Genomic DNA, 21,798 nt, shown 5'->3' with positions numbered 1-21,798 from the left:
ACTTGACATGAAATTTAGTGTTTTTTCCTGCTGGGTAATAATTCTTTTTGAATAACAATAAAAATGACTAACACTGCAGCACATATTTATATACCAGTTAATATGCTAAGTCCTTACATGCATAATTTCATATAATCTTCACAATAATATTATGAGGTAGGCCAGGTGCCATGGCTCACTCCTGTAATCCCAGCATGTGGTAAGGCCAAGGTGGGGGAATTGCTTGAGGCCAGGAGTTCAAGATCAGCTTGAACAACATAGTGAGACCTCATCTCTACACACAAACACACACCACACACAAACACACAATTAGCTGAGTGTGGGGTAGTAGGACTCCATCTGTAGTCCTAGCTACTTGGGAGGCTGAGGCAGGAAGATCTCTTGAGCCCAGAAGTTCGAGGTTACAGTGAGCTATGATTACGCTACTGCACTCCAGCCTGGGCAACAAAGTAGGAGCCTATTTCTAAAATTTAAAAGATAAAAATAAAAAAAATTACATCTATATCTATGTTATGAGGGATATATTACTGTTAAACAGGACGTGTAGCTTAGACAGTTTACCTAGTAAGCCCAAGCTCATTCACTAGAAAGAGCTGGAGTGGAGATTTGAACCCTGGCTCTCTTACTCCCTTGCATTATACATACTGCCCAAATGTATTAGATGGGGCTGTTGGGGAAGCACATGCTTATTTCCTTGCTGGTGGCCACTGCAGTAGTTCTAGTCTCTGAGGGCTCATATCATTGACCTGGGTGCTAGGGTTGTTTGTGCTTGTGAGTCTTCGCAGGCTGCTTGCTGGCCGTCCCTTGACTGTAGTTGTGTGTGACACCAGTGTAATGGCAGATTGGCATTGCACTGCATTGTCTGCATTGAAATTTTACCTTCACTACCAGTAAGGGTATACTTATATTTGTTTATATGTCAATCCTGAATGCTTTGCTGGAACTCCTCACTATCATAAATTTTTCTCAAGGGCATTCATTAAGCAATGGGAATATATGTGAAGGGTATCTTCTGCATCTGGTACAGGGTACCAAACCAAAGAGATGTGGGATTGCTACAACAAGGTCGTATCCATTTTAAAACACCAGTGTGACATTTGGAAGCTTTTAGAAATGTGAATTCCCTTAAAATAAAAAGTCCCTTGCACAAGACCTATAATAAATGAAAGGATTGAATTTGTAATCAAAAACTTCCCACAAAGAAAAGCCCAGGCCTGGATGACTTCATTGGTTAATTTTACCAGATATTTAGAGAAGACTTAATACCAATCTTTCACAGACTCTTCCAAAATAGAAAAGTGAATGCCTCTCAACTCATTCTATGAGGCCCATATTGCCCTGATAACAAAATCAGACAAAAGCATTCCAAAAAAAGAAAGATTGGTATCCCTTATGAACACAGATACAAAAATCCTCAACAAAATACTAGCAAACTGAATTCTGCAACATCTAAAACAGATTATACAGTATGACCAAATGGAATGTATTTCAGGAAGGCAGGGTTGGTTTTACTTCTAAAAATTAACCAGTATAGCAATACCACATTAATAGAATAAAGGACAAAGCCACACAATTATTTCAATAGATACAGAAAAAACATTTGACAAAGCTCCTTGCTTGTATTTGGCGCTCAGCCAATTTTTGTTGAATAGATGAGACTTCTATATAATACTTCACTAATCATTCTATCAACCCATCTCATCTGAGTTTCATTCTTTGTTTTCCCCGCAGTACCTTGCCTGAAGCCCTAACACAAAGTAGATATTCAAGAATTAGTTGTTGAATGATTGAATCAAACATAAATTTCCTGACACCAGATATATTATTTAACATGTGGATTTATTAACAGCATTAAATAATTGACAGCATATAAATAAATTATAATTGGTATGTCAGTTAGAATTAGATTTGGCTTCAAATGTCAGAAACCAAAATAAGAAGGCATAAAAAAAGATAGAAGTTTATTTCTTTTTCTTTTCAGTACTCTAGGACTTGAATGGTGGCTTTTTTTCATGAAGTCTTCAGGGACCCAGTCACTTCCCAGATCAAGAAACACTTTTAAAGCCCAGTTTTACTAAATGTTTGCTAGCAGGATATATTTTTACTGAGTAATAAGTATGTATGTGTTTCTATATTGACTCTGCTATGATTGATTCAGGTTTTAGCTGGATTGTATAATCCTGGAGATGGTCACATTGATCCCTATTCTCTAACTATGGCTCTGGCTGCTGGAGCTAGGAAATATGGTGCCCTTTTAAAATATCCTGCACCAGTAACTTCTCTGAAACCCAGGTCAGATGGAACATGGGACGTTGAAACACCACAGGGGTCTGTGAGAGCAAATAGAATTGTGAATGCTGCAGGTAAGCGTATCGTTTTTTTTTTGAAATTTGTGGGTTTTTTTTTCGAATGCCAAAGAAAGAAGATGTTTAACCATAACGTTTCATACTATGGACGTTGTCATGAAGTACTGTCATGCTCCCAAGTTAAACATTTTGTCTGTTTCTGTTACAAAGCCCTCCCTCCATCACTTTGCTGTTGGTGGATGCACTATCACTCTGTCCTTGGCTGTCCATAAAAAGTTGCTTATTTTCTACATTGTGCATTTTATTTTGCTCCAGGTTGTGTTTTTCCAAATGATGCTTCTTTTTCCTTCCTATGTTCACTGTTTCTCTATATTAATAACTGAATTCTATTGTTGAAATTCATAAGCATCCTCTTGGTTTCCAATTTGCTTTTTAGAGCAGATTTGATCACTTGTGTTCGCTCTCATCGATTTCTGATGACTTTTGACTCTAGTCAAAAACTTTTTAAACACTTTTCCTTCTAGAACATTATTAAACATATTTCATAATCGTCTCTTTGGGTTGTTCTGATACAGTTTGGTCTCAGAGTAGTGAAGCCAAAAAGAATATTTGGGATAATCCAACAACACACTCATTTTCCATTTGCAGAGGCAAGGTCCAAAAGGGTCATGTTACTTGACCAAGCAGCAGGCAGAGCTCGTTATGTCAGAGCCCAGGCTGGGATCTGGGCCTTTTGATTCTTGAGTTAATACACTTTCTAAGAGGTTGATTGCATGTCAAGTCATTTTCAACTATCACACATGCAAAATAAATTATAGTGAAAATGCTTGTATAATCTAAACTGCGATAATAGTTTATATTTTTCTATAAATATAAAACCTAAAATAAGCATAAGGCAGTGACTGGGTTTGAGTTCTTGCTTAAATTATAAAATGAAAAAAATCTTTATTATTTAACAGATCAAATGATATCCGATGAGGACAAGCCAGAAACCCATACCCTTATGATTCTTTCCTCTGTATTGTAACTTTTGATTGATATTATTTTTAGCAAAGCATTTTTAGTGGTCCTAGAAAAAAGTCATGTCTTCAATATTTAAGAGTCTAAAGTAGTTACTTCCGAATTTCTCTCACCCATGCCTCGTATTTGAAAAACATAAAAATCTCATGCTTTCTTTAATATAATTAGAAATTTGCAATAATATAAAATGACTTGCCTGAAAAATAAGAGCAGTGGCACAAAACAGCATCGCTTTGTTTTTGAGCCTCACTTTCAGTCTCCATCTGATACTATCCTCTCTTAATGTCCTTAGGCATCTGTGGTCTAAATTCTGTCAGAAGGCTTAAGGCAATAAACTAATTCAGACTTTTTTTTTCCAAGTAGCAAGGATTCTTTGTTATTTTGCAACTTTTTCTATGGTCTCACGAATTCAGGCTCTAAAAACATTTGACTGTTTTCATCTTGATAGCAAATACTAAAGTAATATACTGAGATTTCCACATCCAGCTCCTGTAGCAGATTGCTAATCAATTGCCATACTCATTTCAGATGGGCTTGGACAAAGCCCCATCATTTTTCTCAATGCAGTATTTCAGGCAATCATATATTCTTAATTGGCATTTTGAGAAATAACATAGAAGATCTTAATTTAGTACATTTATCCATTGTTTTCCTAAAATGGATAAACACATGTACATAATAAATTGTCATTGTAATATATATTTTTTTCTAAACCACATACTTTAACAAATAAGGAATCACTGAAGAGGAAGATAGAATAATTTCTAAAAAGATCTGACTGAAACCTATTACTCTGGTTACCAGATGAAGCTTTCTCTGCAGCTGTGAAATCTTGTGGGGTAATGGGGTGCAGGAGGGCAGGGGCAGGAGGTCCTTGAGGACAGCTTTCTCATGCTGGCCCGGAAAACAAGTCCCTGAAGTTATGACAGTGTGGTGCCGCATAAAGTGGTAATGCCTCCGTTTTTCTTTTTTCTTGTGCTTTTTGCCTAGCCACTTCCACTGCTTTTTCCTGGTAACTCCAGGCAGCTCCTTGCTGAAACTTGTGGGAAGTAGCCTATCTCAGTTCTTTATCTCATTCACATCAGATCTCTGCTCCCTAATCTTTCTTTTTTTTCTTTTTCTCCTCCATCTCTTTTCTTCCAATGGGCAAAAGTTAGCAAGAAAATCTAACTGATTACGTATTAGTAGTCCACAGGACATGTAGAGGGCCGTGTGTGTGTGTGTGTGTGTGTGTGTGTGTTTAATTATCTGTAAGTCTGTTTTCAAAAATTCTTTACTTAAAAGATAGAAGATCCCCCAAAGGGTAAGCCTCAGTAATAGAGAACAAAAGTTTGGATATGTTTCCTTCTAGAACTGAAGCTAACAAAGATCAATTTTATGAATAAAAGCAACCATCTGCAGAAGGCATCATGCTATACTAAAATGACTGGACAGTGTGTGGCTGGTGGAATGTTTCCCACAGTTTCTCAGTGTGAGCAGGGTATCTCCCAAATTCAGGTGAGGCCCTGAGACCAGCACTGAAATCTGATTAAAGGAGCCAGGATACGGACTTGGAAATACAACCAGAATGAAAAAGATGTAAATGCTGCTGGGTCTGCAGGGTATCCATAAAAAAAAATTCTATGAGTAAAAATTTGTCAAATGATGTGTTTCCGGCATTGTCCATGGCAGTGGTGCTCTGTGGCCCAGGGACACATTGCCAACTGAGTGACTTCGGCAAGTTACTTATTTGTAAAACGAGGATAATAGTCCCCATCTTGAAAAGTTATTATGGGTAGTAAATAAGCTAATTCTGTAAAGTGCCCAGAGCAGGGCTCACCAGGTAGAAAGCATTACAAAAATTAGGTATAATAATTATTATGATTATTGCAATTATTTCCTTGATATTCCATGCCCTAGTCTGGGAGACACTAGCATCAGGTTATGATAGCTTCTTGGTGCCAGACTTAAGATTGCTCAACTCCTTTCTTTTCCAATTTACTAGCAGAGTGGGTGCAGAATCCAGCACCCGCTGTGCTGGTAAATTGACTTCCCAAAGAGCTTGGTTATCAAGCTCGTGTGCACAACAATCATCTTGGGAAGTTTCCCAAGCTTCAAATGGATTCTAAGTCAGGTGGTCTGGGTAGTGACTCAGAAGCTGCATTTTAAGTAACTACTCCAGGTACTGTACTGTCTGTACCAGACGATTTGCAAGAAAATCTTTGAAAAAACACTATGGTACAGGTGTTTCTACAGAAGAGAGTATATAATGACTGTATTCTTGAGCTAGCAGAACTGGGGAAGTTTCTGACGCTCCCCACTTCTTGATGGGCAGTTGTCTAAGTTGCCTTTCGTTACTGAAGCTTTCCAAATTGGCTTCACTCTACCCTTTCCCTCAGGTGCAGCTCAGGGACATGGGCTGGTGCTAGTTACGATGATGCAAGCTTTTCTATGCATAGTGCTGAACATTTTTGTTTACCTAATTTCCAATTGACTCGGTAAGTCTGAGATAACTTTGTAAAATTTACTTAAGAATTTCCCTAAGATGGAAAATCAGAAATGTGATTGGGTTGTGCTGACATGAAGCTCGGTGTTCAGCCAAAAAGAAATGCTTAATTTTGCCTGATACTCTGCGTCAAAGCATGAAGCCATCATTGTCATCATAGAAACCATCTAGCAGAAGTAAACTTGTCTGTGAAACTTCACCCTGCATTTTAACCTCATTTTTACTAATCACTGCATTTTTAAAAAATGAAAGCCATTTCCACTAGTCATTTTTTGACTTTTCAGTTGTTTTTCAGGTGATAGTGGTAGATTTTAGAATGAGTCTTTCACATTTGTCTCTCTTCCCTTTGAACCTAATGGGTGATCAGGCAGGAGCTAAAGTGTAACTCTAGCTAGATTTAGGTTAATTTGATTGACATATAGAAGAAGACAATGCTAAAGGACACCACCCCATAGATGTCTATGGGTAAACAGCATAGAGCTTGCTGTGGAATTTGAAGTAATATAGTGATATGATACTTCTGCATACATTTCCACTTTAATGATGAAGTGCATTAATAAGCAAACAGTTGGACTCAGAAATTCTTAAATATGTTCAAATAGGACAGAATTTGTTTTCTTCAATTTATGTTTTTAATTGAAAAAAATATATTGAGGATATTGCAGTAGTTTGAATTGCTAGGCTAAATATTTTGATTTTTTTATATTTAAAAATTGTTCTACTGTATATAACTAGAATATGTTGCTTTACTATATTTTCATACACAGTCCTGACATTGGTAATTCACATTTTCCTACTAGCAAGAATAAATTAAGTCTCAAAATTACTAAAAGACCAATACTCCTATACTTTAGGAGACTGAGTTGGGCAGATTCCTTGAGCCCAGGAGTTGAAGACCAGCCTGGGCAACATGGCAAACCCTATCTCTATAAAAGATACAAAATTAGCCAGTCATTGTGGTATGTGCCTGTAGTCCCAGCTACTCAGGAGGCTAAGATGAGAGGATCACCCGAGCCCAGGAGGTTCGAGGCTGCAGTGAGTTATGATCGTGCCACTGCACTCCATTGCAGCCTGGGAGACAATGTTAGACCCCATCTCAAAAACAAAACAAAGCAGTCAGGCGTGGTGACTCACACTTGTGATCCCAGCACTTTGGGAGGCTGAGACAGGTGGATTACCTGAAGTCAGGAGTTGGAGATCAGCCTGGTCAAAATGGTGAAACCCCGTCTCTACTAAAAATACAGAACTTAGTTGGGCATGGTGGTGTGCGCCTGTAATCCTAGCTACTGGGGAGGCTGAGGTAGGAGAATGGCTTGAACTCGGGAGATGGAGGTTGCAGTGAGCCAGGATCGTGCCACTGCACTCCAGCCTGGGCAACAGAGCGAGACTCTGTCTCAAAAAACAAAACAAAACAAAACAAAACACCAACAAATAGCTCTGATGCCCACAGGTTAGATTTCTGGTTTGCAAATGGGTACCCATTTCTGGGTTTATTATATGAGTGTGACCAACTTAGCCATTGCAACAAACAAAACAATAGAATACCAGCTAGTGGTCGACTTACGACCACGGTCGGGACCGTGGACCAGTGGTAACATGATTTGGTCCTACGTTGTGTAGGCTATATGTACAGTTGAAATGGGGCACTTGGAGATGGTAGTGCTGCCGGAAGCTGGTCTGCACTGTCCTACGCCCAGCTGGGCAACGTTTGCGCTGCCAGACGCGGAGCAGTCGTGGCTAGCGATTGTGGTCGTAAAGTCTAATGGTCGTAAGTTGCATAGGTGGTAAGTCGATCAATACCTGTACAAGGGAAAGTTTTAGATAGTTACATGGAAATAAACTTATATGTACAAGTACATAGTCTAGGTTCCCAGACTGACTCATAATTGATGAGTCTGCATCTAGGTTGGAACCTCATAAGGACAGATTTCAGAATTCCTTATTAGATTCAGAAAACCAGCAGAGACGGAAATGGTTAAAAAATTAGCATGCAATCCCTAAAGAAATAAATAGGATTGTGTAATCATTTAAATGATCACTCAAAATTATTATGAAACACACAAGCAAATAGAACTCCCTGCCCCAAAATCATCTAACGATAGGTCAGGCAACAGCATATCCTTGCCAAATAATAAGCATTTTTATTATTTTAGATTCTAAAATCCCTTTATACAGTGAAGGTACCTTGGATTTTTAAAATAAAGTCTTTCTGCAGCAAGAAAACCAATAAGATGTGATGATTACAAGATGTACATTGTGTCCTTGGGCATGTCTTACCCTTTAGCTCCCACATCTCTGTGCTGAAGGGTCAGCCTGGGAAAGAATCAAGGGTCCTTTCAGCCACAAATTATCCAGTTCTATCTTTTGCAAAAGAAAAAAATAACATTCACTTCTACTAATAAGACAATCTCTGTGCTAAAGTGAAGTGGGAAACATTTGTCTTGGGAACTCTCCACCTACTTATGAGACCAGTCTCCTCTTTCCTGTGGCTCCTCTTCCTCCCTGGTTTTGACTTCTGGTGCTTTTGTGCCCTTACAATAAAGGATCTTACAAACTTATTCAGATTAAACTTTTAAAACAACAGATAAAATTTAATGAACTCTCTCTCCCAAAGTTTTCAAATTTTGGGAGAACCATTTTCAAATTTTAACTTAACAGAACAATTTTGTATTTTTGGAGTTTGGGCATCAATGATTTGGGGAGAATAGGGCTTGGAGGATAGAGGAGTTGGCTTGTAGGGCTTTCTTAGGTCTATCATTATGTATTGTGATGTTGGTCACAGCAACATGGGGGCCTCTTTTGCCTGACCATCCCTGTCCACAAATAGGGGCAGTCTGTTATGGTACTTCTTATTAACATTTGTACATTTTGTATGTTTGAATTATTTATTTTTTGTTCCAAATAAATTTTTTTCATTTTTTTCCCTGCCTACCTTTGCTTATGAGCCACAACATTTTCAGGAATGGAGTTCCCATAGATCATAGATATCTTTGAATCTCTGGGAGAGGCAAAACATTGTCTTCTCTTCCCCCATTTAGTTTTGCAATGACAAAAGTTTAGATTGTCATCACATTTGTTAGACTTTGCCATGAGTACTTAAGCCTTCTAAACATTTTATTCTAATATAAATTGCTATATGAGTGTCAGTTGTGGTGTGTTTATATATGTGCTGACACTTTTAAATGATTTTTTTTGTTTAAGGATTTTGGGCTCGTGAAGTAGGTAAAATGATGGGACTAGAACATCCTCTCATTCCGGTTCAACATCAGTATGTTGTTACGTCAACTATACCTGAAGTGAAAGCTTTGAAACGAGAACTCCCTGTGCTCCGTGACCTGGAAGGATCATTTTACCTCCGACAAGAAAGGGATGGGCTTTTGTTTGGTCCATATGAAAGTCAGGAGAAAATGAAAGTTCAGGACTCCTGGGTCACCAATGGAGTTCCTCCAGGTGGGTTCAGCAAATGAAAGTGTGTGCTGGTCAGACACGAATGGTTCATCCTCTCCATGGCTGGGGGATGGCTGTAGAATAAGGCAACAGCATAATACTAGACTTTCAGATACCTGGGACATTGGTGGTGATGGGTTTGAGGTGAGCTCTGTTCTCATATGCCTTTGAACAATCACAGCAGGGAGTGGGAGAAGAGTAGTTGATGGTAGAGAAGCTGAAGGAACATTTCTAGCTGCTTTGAAAGGCTCCAGTTACATTTTTACCTGCTCACACAACCTCCTGCTTCCCTGTTTTTTCCTCAATCCACTGCCAGCTTGGTCTACTTTCAAGATTTGAATATAGCCGCTATTGTACTTTTACAGCTGGAAAAACAACTGGTATCAGAGGCCAGATATCCATCCTACTAAGAATGAAAACCTAAAAGTCTATAACAGAGCGGGGTTTTTAATACTGTAAATGGAGGTCCTCCATGCTGCATAAATGGATATGGAAAAGGCTTGTGCCTCTCTGCCAAAGCAGGGGATACTATAGTTTCAAGTAAGGGAGATGGATCTGTTTTTGCTTGCCATGAAGTGTTTCCACAGAACCAGATTAAAGATTGGGTCATCTAAAGAGGTACCTCAGGTTTTAATCTATAAAGAGAGCTAAAAAAAATCACCGGGGCACTGAAATATTACAGGAAATATAAATAAATGGAGGAAATGGTACTTCCTAAAATTATACTTTGACAAGCTTCTTGAGGTAGGAAATGAATCCCTCCATCCTACTCCTCAAAGAGTAGTCTCAAGTAATAGCAAATGATCACTAAACCACCTTCCCCAGAAGTTAGGCCAGCTGGTTTCAGGGCTTTGGTTGGGCTGAGTGGGCTCTGCACATTTAAGCCTGAGTGGAATTGCTCCTGATTCCAAAGGGAGGACTGAAATGCCACCTGAGAGCCTCCCTCTCTGCTATTCCCCCATGTTGGCAGCTTCTCCTTCAAATAAATGTTGAACAAATATTTAAGTAATGCCATTTGAAGGGAGAGCTGGATTGTTAGCAGTCCGTGAGCATGGGTACCCGTGTGTGCTAGTCCACCCTGGTGGTCTGCAGGCCTCCATGAGAATGACCCTACCTGCAGTCCCCAGAAGCGGCAAGAAGGTGGCTGGCTGCTATGTGGAAAAATCACCAGTGTTGGTGGAGACATTCTTTTAGAAGCTCATCTGTGGCCCTGCCTGTAATCACAGTGACTTTTAGGACAAGAGGAGGATTGTGCTTCGAGACCCTGCCTCTTTTCAGAACTCTAGCCCTTGGATGTGTGTGGGGGAGGCTAAAGGAAGGAGCCTCCATGCCATTCCTTCCCTGCTGAAAGGAGAATTAAAAGAGGTCTGAAATCCATCATCTTAGATCGCAGAGCAGTGTTCTACTTTTTCCAGGATTCTGCCATGACTTTGTAAACTCCCATTTGCCCTCATCTGGGCAGCGGGGGTGGCGGGGATGAAACAGGTTCTTATGGTTAATTGAAGCATATGATCTCTCTTGACAAACCAAATTATTGTTTGTTTTTTTAAAAAACTATGATTGGATTAAATATCAGAAACTATATTATTAATACATTTAAATTTTCTATTAATTAAAGAGGTTAACTTTTATGATTTTGTTTCAAGGACAATAACATTACTGTTCTCAGTAATCATCTGTTACTAGTGAATATCAAGTTTAGACTTCAACAAAAAATGGCAGTACTTTCCTAACAGGTCATCTTTAAATGCAGGTCATGTCAGAGACCTGAATCATTTTATAGGACTTGTCAGCTCAGCTAGGGCATCCTGACCATAAGGGCAAATCTTTTTAGGTTTTGGAAAGGAACTCTTTGAGTCTGATCTAGATCGAATCATGGAACACATCGAAGTTGCCATGGAAATGGTTCCTGTCTTAAAAAAGGCTGACATCATCAATGTCGTCAATGGTCCTATCACGTATTCTCCTGACATTCTGCCTATGGTGGGGCCCCATCAGGGGGTCAGAAACTACTGGGTGGCCATAGGCTTTGGGTGAGTATCTTCATGTAATTCGACATTTATTGTAGACTCACTTATTTTAGCTAAATCTAGTCCCATATTCTCAGGATGCAGAAGGGAAATGTGGGAGGCTGAGAGAGAGACCCAGAGAGCTTTCTCCCTTTCATGACCAAGGAATCATACAATAACAAAAAAGTACTAGTTTAATCACTTGTATATATTTCAAAGAAGGGCAGTTATTTCCTGGAACACAGAAGGGCAGTGATTTCTTGGAGTTTTCTCTCTCTCTTTTTTTTTTAATGAGATGGAATTTTGCTCTTGTTGCCCAGGCTGGAGTGCAACAGAGCGATCTTGGCTCACTGCAACCTCTGCCTCCCGGGTTCAAGTGATTCTCCTGCCTCAGCCTCCTGAGTAGCTGGGATTACAGGCACCCACTATCATTCCCAGCTAATTTTTTTTTTGTATTTTTTTTAGCAGAGATGGGGTTTTACCATGTTGGCCAGGCTGGTCTCGAACTCCTGACCTCAGGTGATCTGCCTGCCTCAGCCTCCCAAAGTGCTGAGGCATGAGCCACTGCGCCTGGCCTCCTAGAGCTTTCTTTTTGCGTATTTCCTGCCATTACTATTAATTGTGTCTCATTTTATGCTGTGTATCTTCAGATAGTCAATTTGCCCCAGTTTTACAAGGATGTTTTCATAATACAATGTGACAAAGGTAATTCAAAATGTCAAATGTCTAATATATCTGCTGCATTTTTCACCATAATTCATGTTTGTCCAACATGACTTATTTCTTTATAATTCCTCAGGTTGCTTCCTATTTATGATTCCATTGCCTCTTTGATGTTTCATTTCCAATATTTGTTCCGTTAATTTAGTGAATATTGATGTCAACCCCACTCAACTATCATATCACAGCTTCTAATACTCTATTTTTCTTCCTCATTTTATTTCTCCATTTATTCAACTAATGTTTAATAACTGGTAGCTCTGTGCCAGGCCTAGGGCTAGGCATTGGGATTGAGACAACAAGGCAGTGAGGTCTGATTGGGGCTGGAAGGCTGCCTGAGGCACAGCTCTGTTGATCCAATAGATAGGCTGGGGTCTCCACTAAGGTAGCTGCAGTGAAGACTGAGAGATGGAAGATAAAATTATCTAGATTTGGTGATCAATTCCGTAAGATATTGAAGGGAAGAGAAAGTGGCAAATGATGGCAACCTTTCTAACTTGACCACTGTCTATATGGAGTCATGGAGAGAGAGACAAGAAAATAATGAGTTCCATTTTTGATGGGTTGGGTTTGAAGCGTTAAGCTTAGGTACATGGGACAACCAGAGGGAGAAGGTCAGATGGAGATTTGGGATGGGAAGTTGTAATGTAACTGAGGGCTTATATAATCAGCTATAGAGTCCATATGCTGGCACGTGCAAGCAGGAGTGCTTCTGCACGTCGCTCATTTATCTCCTTTGGAGAAACGTCTATTCATATCCTTTGCCATTTTTACAATTGGATAATTTGTCTTTTATTGTTTAGTTTTAGAAGTTCTTTATATATTCTAGATACAAGACCCTTATCAGGTACATGATTTGCAGAACTTTTCTCCCATTCTGGTGTTGTCTTTTTACTTTCTTGATGGTGTCCATTAAAATATAAAAGTTTTTAATTTTGATGAAATCCAGAATATGTGTTTTTTCTTGGTTCACATGTACATTTGGCATCATATACAGGTAACCATTGTCTAATCCAAGTTTGTGAAGATTTAAACCTATGTTTTCTTCTAAGAGTTTTATAGTTGTAGCTTTTGCATTTAAGTCTGTGATCAGTTTTGAGTTAATTCTTGTATATGATGTGAGGCAGGTGTCCAACTTCAGTCTTTTCCTACATATAGCCAATTGTCCTAGGACTATTCATTGAAAAGGTCATTGAATTATTCTGGCGTCTGTAATGTCTTTTTTCTGATTCCTTTTCTCATACCAAATATGTGGTATTTTCCAATAGCAACAACCAATTCTCCAATTCTCCAGTACCAACTGGGTGTCCAACAATTCCATTCAATTCTGACACCAACTCCTAGAATTAATATAGACCCTACAGGTTAAGGGATCCATTCCACAAGACTGCTCTCACTTCAGACACCAGTCTCAAATCTGAGGAGGCATCAAACTGGGTGTTCCCACAACCCTCTCCTCAGATTTGAAAATTTGCTAGAATGCATCACAGAACTTGGAAAAATACTTATGTTTACTCTTTTATTACAAAGGATACAACTCAGGAGTAGCCAAACAGAAGAGATACATAATACAAAATGTGAGGGGTTGGGGTGGGTGGTGCAGCACCACTAGGCCCTTTCCAGGCACCTTCCTAGCCCATCACTCTGTTCAACCCAGAAGCTCTCTGAACCCCATGCCTAGGTCTTTATGGAGATTTCATTACATAGGCATGATTGATTAAATTATTGGTGACTGAACTCAATATCCAGCCCCTCTTCACTCCCTGGAGGTTGGAGTAGGGAGTGGGACTGAAAGTTCCAACTCTGTAATCATATGGTTGGTTTTTCTGGCAACCAGCCCCTATCCTGAAGCTGTCTAGGATTGCCCTCCTCTCTTCACAAAAGCTATCTCATTAACGTTCAAAAAATAGTAAATCTCAGAAATGTTTTATGAACTCTGTGTCAAGAACTGGGGACAAAAACCAAATATTTAATTTTTATTATACTGCAGCATCTTTTTATAAAGTAAATTGACCATAGATGTATGGGTTTATTTCTAGACCCTCAATTCTGTTCCTTCATCTGTGTCTATTCTTATGTGACTACTATACTGTATTTTATTTATTTGTTTATTTATTTATTTATTTATTTATTTATTTAATTTTAAGACAGTCTTGCTCTGTCGCCCAGGCAATGGCACTATCTTGGCTCACTGCAACCTCCATCTCCCAGGTTCAAGCAATTCTCCTGCCTCAGCCTCCCAAGTAGCTGGGATTACAGGCACACGCCACCACACCTGGCTAATTTTTGTATTTTTAGTAGAGGTGGATTTTTGCCATGTTGGCCAGGCTGGTCTCGAACTTCTGACCTCAAGTGATCTGCCTGCCTTGGCCTCCTAAAGTGATGGGATTTCAGGCATGAGCCACGACGCCCAGTTGACACTCTCTTAATTACTGTTACTGGAAGTTACTAGCTTTGTAGTAACTTCTGAAGTCAGGAAGTGTGAATCCTCCAACTTTGTTCTTTTTCAAGATTATTTTGGCTGGATGCCCCATAAATTTTAGCACCAGTTTGCCAATTTGTGTGAAGAAGTAAGCTGAGATTTTGATAGAAATTGCATTGAATCTGTAGATCAACTTGGGGAGTACTGACATCCAAGCAATATTAAGTCTTCTGATCCATGAACATGAAATGTCTTTCCATTTACTTAGGTCTTTTAAAATTTCTTTCAACAATGATTTGTGGTTTTCAGAGTAAAAACTTTGCATGTCTTTTGTTAAATTTATTCCTATATTTTATCCTTTTTGATATTGCAATTGACTTTTAGTATTAAGTAATAGAAATTGAGGATCATTGACTATAAGGCATATTCTGAACTTTAAACAAGCAGATAGTGTCACTGATCTCACCCTATTAACTAATTGCTAAGGAAAGTAGCAAGTTGCTTCCTCTAGAACAAGTTATTTACAACCTAGAAATCCCATCTATTTGCATGTGACTGATGTCAGACTCCTCCCCTGATTGCTGTGGCTAATTTTCTCAGGTAGTAGACATTGGCAGGTGGGTGCAGAAGATAACAGGGGGGAGTTGGGGTGGGCAAAGTGCCTCTCTGTCTTTGACAGGTTTGGTCTAAACCAAAAAGCCTTCCCCTTACCTAAAGTTGAGGTTTCTAGGATATTTCTTATGTAATATAATGGAATACCCCATTGGCTGCCCCTCCTGGCTTGTATCGGTACACTCAATCCATGATTCTGGAGGCAAGTGGTTTTCATACCTGGGTGAGGAGCAGAGTCATCTGAGGAGCAAATTAAGAAGCAGAGTCTTGACCATGTGGTTAGTCACATGCACACGTTTTATCCTCCTATACCTCTCATCTATGAAATTCCTATTATTGGTCACTAGAACCCACGTGGTTTAGTGTGCTTGGGCTGCCATAACAAAGTACCATAGACTGGGTGATTTAAACAACAGAAATTTACTTTCTCACAGTCTGGGGGCTGGAGGTCTGAGGTCAGGAAGCCGTCATGGCAGAGTTCTGATGAGGGCTCTCTTCCTGGCTTGCAGATGGCCACCTCTGGCTGTGTGTTCATGTGGCTTTTCCTGGGGGGGCTGTGAGGGGTGTGGAGAGAGAGAACAAGCTCTCTGGTGTCTCTTCATAGAAGGACACTGATCCTGTCATGAGGGCCACACCCTCATGACCTCATTTAACCCTAAGTACTTCCCAAAGGCCCCATCTCTAAACACCATTACACTGGGGACTAGGGCTTCAACAGATGCATTATGGGAGGACACAAAGATTCAGTCCATAGCACCATGAAAGATGTGTTGAATCGAAACAAGCAAGCAAACAGATTTCCAGACACCACTCCTGTAGATTCTGATTTACAGAATCTGGAGAGGGGGCCCAGGAATCTGTATTTTATTATGATATTATCTGTAATTCTTGGTACAGCCAGTTCAGGGAATAGGTGTTTGCAAACTGCTTACATATGTGCCAGTGCCCATTTACCTTACACACAGGATATCCTCAGCCAAAGCTATTTTACTTTGGGCATTTGTTTTGTCGCAACTCTAACAAGTTTTTCTGCTTCTAGGTGACTAACACAAAGCCCCAAAAATGTCTTATGAATGGTATTTAATTGAATCTGATTTTCTTGGCTTAGAACAGATTATAAACAGCACATTTAGAGGGGAGAGTGCTATAAGATGTAACATCCAGTCATTTAGAAGAGTTATAAAAAGCAGATACAAACACTCCGAAAGCATAGCAGCCCAGGGCCATTGAAAAGAATCTGGAATTCTGCAGATTAATGGTAGAGACAGAAGAGCCTAACCCTCCTCTGCTCATTAAGTTCCCTTCTACTTTCACTTCACACCACACTTCCTTAATACAATCCTTTTAACTGGTCATACAAGGGCTCAATAGCCACCATGTATTCCTTGCCTACTATGTGCTGTGCAGTACACTAAGTGCTTTCAAACGCCATGGCAATTAATTCTCCTCCAACACCATAAAGAAAGTGTGCACAGGAGAAGAATGAAGCTCAGGGTAGTTACATAACTTGCCCCAGGTCACCCAGCTAACAGTGGCAGAACAAGAATCATACCCAGATCTTTTCCCCATGCTTTTATACTTTTAGCTACTAATCCAGGGATTCTCCAGAGATGTTTCATAACACTTAGTTGTGTGGAATTTTACATAGGGCTTGTTAATGGTTGGATAGCTTGTTTGTAAAATATTTACCTTTTAGAAATAAATTAGATTTCATTCCCCTCCCCCCTGCTCCCACCCAAATGACCGCACTCTGCCCATTTGTTTGCTCACATGCATGGTTGAAAGGGAAAGAACATGATAGTATAGCAGCCAGGCCAAAGGAAATAAAAGCACCTCTGGCTCCACCTGGGAGTCTGTCAGAAATATAGACAGTGCCATATCTGCTGTGTGTGTCTTGGCTGAACAAAGATTGAGAACCACTGAAGATAGGAAAGTCGATAACAAGGAGTGTGTGTTCCAGGGTCAGATAAGTGAATTTGTATCCTGAATCTAGTCTTTATTGCTGTGTGACTTTATTTAGCCTCTGTGTGGGGGTTGATCTTTCTCCTTGGTAAAATAGACTTGCTAAAGCATAAATCAGCTTCTACATGTTAGATGGAAACAATGCCTGGTAAGTGGGAGGGACTCGGTGTTGGTAAAACTTTATAAGCCTTCAAGTCTTATCACCAATATAGCTTTCAAAAATGGTAACTGTTCTGGCCAGGCATGGTGGTTCACACCTGTAATCCCAGCACTTTGGGAGGCTGAGGCAGGTGGATCATTTGAGGTCAAGAGTTTGAGACCAGCCTGGCTAACATGGTGAAAGCCCATCTCTACTAAAAGAAATACAAAAATTAGCCAGGCATGGTGGTGCATACCTGTAATCCCATCCACTTGGGAGACTGAGGCAGGAGTATCGCTTGAAGCAGGAGAATCACTTGAGCCTGAGAGGCGGAGGCTATGGTGAGCTGACTGCACTCTAGTCTAAGCAACAGAGTAAGACCCTGTCTCAATAAAATAAAATGGTAACTGTTCTCTATGGGCATTGGGCCTGGTTAAGTAAATGTGCTAACTTTAATAAACATTTTAAGCATATATTTAATACTTTTTCTTGCTTTCTTGAAGTTTAGAGAGGCTGTTTGTGGATAATTTGGATGACCCATGTCTATTAAACTGCCCAAAGGAATGTAAATTGCTGCCTTTTTATTTTCTTTGAGAAATAGTCTTCTATAAAATATAGGCACTCATTTTTATGAAATAGCAAAACAGGGGTCTTGTTGAGGAAGAGTTCGTTAGCATTTCCAGTATTTGCTAAGGTTCCTCCCATGCTCTTAGAAGGTGTGGTTCTGGCTAAGTTGTTGTCGTTTGGGATACTAGCATTTCTGTGTCTTGATGTCTCCTTGTGTATCCCCTTTTCTTTGTTCTCTCCCCATGACTCTCTGCTCATTCAGTTCCTCAGAAGCTCCTGACTTAAACCACAGATGAATCCATAGTAGAGGTCTTCATTAGACAAGAGTGACTGGGTAGAGCTACACATGGCCAATGTAAAACCGATCCCTTTTCTGATAGCAAAACCCTTTTATTTTCCACATCATGTTCTTGATTTTAAAGTATCATCTTAGGAAAATAGAAAACAAGCCCACCTTCCCCATCAAGTGGCCTATTAGTTGCAAAATACAAGAGATAGTGTTCCTTTCTACCTCTTTCCACAAGTCCTCAGGTGAGGGCCTCTTTGCCTGTTAGTTTCTAAGATAATGGGTCAAGTTCCTAAATTAAGTCTGAGAAGAGATGGATGGGACATTATAGTACATATACATTTCCCACCGTGTTTCCTGTCAATCAGGATATTCATAGCTCAGGAGGGCTCTTACGGTACCAGCCACATCTGCCTGTTTGCATCCTGCCTCCAACTCCTAGTTTTTCTAAAGCAAAGTTCTTACTAAGTAGGAGTCAAGGATCATCAAGCCTTTTCTCATTTACCCAGGCTGGAGTGCAGTGGTATGAACATGGCTCACTGCAGCCTCTACCTCCTAGGCTCAAGTGATGCTCCTACCTCAGCCACCCGTGTACCTGGGACCACAGTCTCGTGACACCACATCCAGCTAATTTTTAAATTTTTTTGTGAAGACGAGGTCTCACTTTGTTGGCCAGGCTGGTCTCAAACAATCATCCCAAAGCGCTGGATTTACAGCTGTGGGCTACTGTGCCCGGCCCAATAAGGAGCTATTTTGCAAGTGTACATCTCTTGAAACTGGAAATAAACTAGCTATCAAGTCAGGCACATTTAATTTGGATGCCTACACATGTCACTTTTAAGGAAAAAATTGTTCCATAGAGATTATGTTACCTGTGTGTTCTGATTAGCACAGAACAGTCCAACTTTGAGACCCTTTAAAATATTTGAGCATGTTTCATTTGAAAACTACATGTATTAGTAACAGGTTTCCTATCCCTGTATTTGAAAGATATGGCATAATCCACGCTGGTGGGGTAGGGAAATATCTCAGTGACTGGATCCTGCATGGAGAACCTCCTTTTGACCTAATAGAATTGGATCCCAATCGCTACGGCAAATGGACAACAACCCAGTACACTGAGGCCAAAGCAAGAGAATCATATGGATTCAACAATATTGGTAAGGTGCAAATTTATCCATTGTCTACAAAGTGTTGACAGAATTGAATTGTAACATCTCTGACTTTAGACAGTCTTTATTTTATTCACTGGGGTGGCAGTAGTTAGGGACTCCAAAAAGCATTGTGACCCTAAGACATAACAAGGAATAGATATGGATGTGCATATTTAACATGTGGAATGCCTCACTGGTTTTAAATTTTAAATATATTTTTACTTTACTCTTTGATAAGTCATATAAATGACAGCTCTGTTTTCTACATAAGTCATATATGTATGTGTGTTTATGCTTCTGGATTTTAAATACTGTATTTTCCATATTTGGAATCCCTTCAGAGTATCTTGTTGTTTTGGCTATATGCAATTTAAAGTACTGACTTTCCTTTTTCAGTTGGTTACCCTAAAGAAGAACGGTTTGCTGGGAGGCCGACTCAGCGAGTCAGTGGGCTGTACCAAAGCCTGGAGTCTAAGTGTTCCATGGGGTTCCATGCTGGCTGGGAGCAGCCACATTGGTTCTACAAACCAGGCCAGGACACTCAGTACAGGTAAGAGAAAAACTTGACCTGCCTGTGGTTCTGACCAGGGGATGAAACAACGGGACAGCAAAAAGCGCCGATTCCCCCCTCACACTCCATCCCTCCAGCCTGTTCCAAGGAGCACTGAGCCTTGTCCTATAAAAATTACTCTCTGGCAGTGGTGGCATTCGTCTAGCCCACATGACACTGGCCCACATCTAGGACTCACGTGGCCCTGGGAATCCTATAACGGGCCTGGGCGAAGCCTCTTGGCATTTACCAGAAGCTCAGAGGAGCCTTCTGACCCCCTCCAAATTCCCACATGGCTTCAGTTGGCTCCTAAAGGTTTGCTGTGCTTTAAGCTGCTTGGCTGAATTACATCGTGTAAAACAAAAAATGTACCTGGAGTTTTGGATTTTCTCTTCATCCCGAAATCATTCAAAGCAATTGCTTCCTAGAGTGTGTGCACTAAGCCATGCAAATTGTATGCACAGTTGATAAATGAGGGGAAAAGATCATTTGCATAGCATTCCAGGTTAAGCAAAAACATAAAGTATGCCACTAAAACAGTTCTCTGAATTCTGGTAACGTGCTACCTGCCATTGTTGTACTTGGGATTAATAGTGATTATATATTTTTTTCTCAAGAGAATCCACAGACCAAGGGAAAACAAGTTGCAAATTTACAAGTTAAATTATCCTTTTTTTTTTTTTTGAGCTGTCATTTTGCTTTCTACGATGGGTTTTGCTATTTTAAGGACTAGATCTAACTGGTACACAGTATAGCAGAGAACCCATTGTTGATGAATGAATTTGGGATCCATAGGCAGCCAATCTAGACTATTTGGTGGCCAGATACTGATTTGGTTTTTCCTAAATGACTCCAATATACCACTTCTATTCATCAGCTAGTGCTGATTGGATCTGATCTAAGTTTCTTCCACCATTTAATAATTAAACTACTGAAAATTCATTTTGCAGACTTAGCATCCTGCTCTGAAGCTGAAAGTGGACCATGTTAGAAGTCCACTTCATAAAGCAGAAAGGACCGTTAGTAATGAGTGAAGGGACCTTTGTTCGAGGTCTGGCTTTGTCATTAACTAATGCAAAGGCCCTGGAAATAATTTTGTGCCTTTTCTCTGAAAAATGCAGAATTTTGGCCCAGATCCTTATGTACTCCAGGTGTGGAGCAATGGCATAGGCATCTCCTGGGAGCCTGGGAGAATGCAGACTACAGGGTCCCGCCCCAGACCTGCTGCTTCAGAATGTGGACTTTAACAAGTGCAAATGACTTGTATTCCCATTAATATTTGAGAAGCACTGAACCAGGGAGCTCCACCCCCCGACCCCTCACCAACTCCACCCCAGACACTCTTATTTAATTAGGCCCATTTAAAAATGCTCTCCAGGTGATTCTAATATGTATGCATCTAGAATTGAAAACCACCAGACTGGCTGACTTCTAAACTCTCTTCCAGATCTGAGAGCCCACGAATTATATCTTATTTTCCAGTTAGTTAGTACTTTATTCACTGTGAAATGGGTCATAGGGCTAAATGAGTAACTTTAAAATCAGAGTCCAACATACATGTATGATTTGCAGAACAGAATTTCAGGCTGCATGGTCCCACCTCCCACAGTCCCACTACCCGCCGCCAATAGGATTTTCTACAGGTGTAAGGCTTATTAAAATATCAGTATTGTGTAATTTTTGAAAAATGAACGGCAGTTGTTTTATGACTCCAAATGTTGTGTTTCAGGCCAAGTTTTCACCGCACAAACTGGTTTGAGCCTGTGGGCTCTGAGTATAAACAGGTTATGCAAAGAGTAGGGGTGATTGACCTAACACCATTTGGCAAGTTTAACATCAAAGGCCGAGATTCCATTCGACTATTGGACCATCTCTTTGCAAATATCATTCCAAAGGTAAATAGCCTTGTAGGAATACAAGGTTCAGGATTCTGACCTATTTAATTCTCCATCCTCTCATTTTTCACCCACCAAACCCACGTTATTTTAGTTCAGCTAATGAGTTCTGAACACTGGAACTCTTCAACTGACCAAAATACACAAGCTAATTTTCTTTCTTTCTTTCCTTTCTTTCCTTCTCTTTCTTTCTCTTTCTTTCCTCCTTTTTCTTTTCTTTTTTT

At 40.0% G+C, this 21,798-nt stretch overlaps 1 protein-coding gene across 3 annotated transcripts in view; it reads left to right on the top strand.

Annotated features, from left to right (window-relative positions):
* DMGDH (dimethylglycine dehydrogenase) overlaps nt 1-21,798 on the top strand; it is a 78,234-nt gene that overhangs the window by 23,180 nt on the left and 33,256 nt on the right. For 2 of the 3 annotated variants that reach the window (XR_005200093.1, XM_017527712.2), the window contains exons 5-10: nt 2,159-2,363; nt 9,013-9,261; nt 11,093-11,291; nt 18,966-19,135; nt 19,526-19,679; nt 21,409-21,574. Coding sequence is in view for 2 of the 3 variants with exons in the window: in XM_017527712.2 (XP_017383201.1) it covers nt 2,159-2,363; nt 9,013-9,261; nt 11,093-11,291; nt 18,966-19,135; nt 19,526-19,679; nt 21,409-21,574 (1,143 nt within the window). In the remaining variant the exon portion in view is untranslated. The remainder of the gene's footprint in view (nt 1-2,158; nt 2,364-9,012; nt 9,262-11,092; nt 11,292-18,965; nt 19,136-19,525; nt 19,680-21,408; nt 21,575-21,798) is intronic. The other variant, XM_017527714.2, reaches the window with a different exon arrangement.

The sequence above is a fragment of the Cebus imitator genome, unplaced genomic scaffold, assembly GCF_001604975.1.
Source record: "Cebus imitator isolate Cc_AM_T3 unplaced genomic scaffold, Cebus_imitator-1.0 Scaffold50, whole genome shotgun sequence".
NCBI classification, from domain to species: Eukaryota; Metazoa; Chordata; class Mammalia; order Primates; family Cebidae; genus Cebus; species Cebus imitator.
This window is presented reverse-complemented; position numbering and strand designations above follow the sequence as displayed.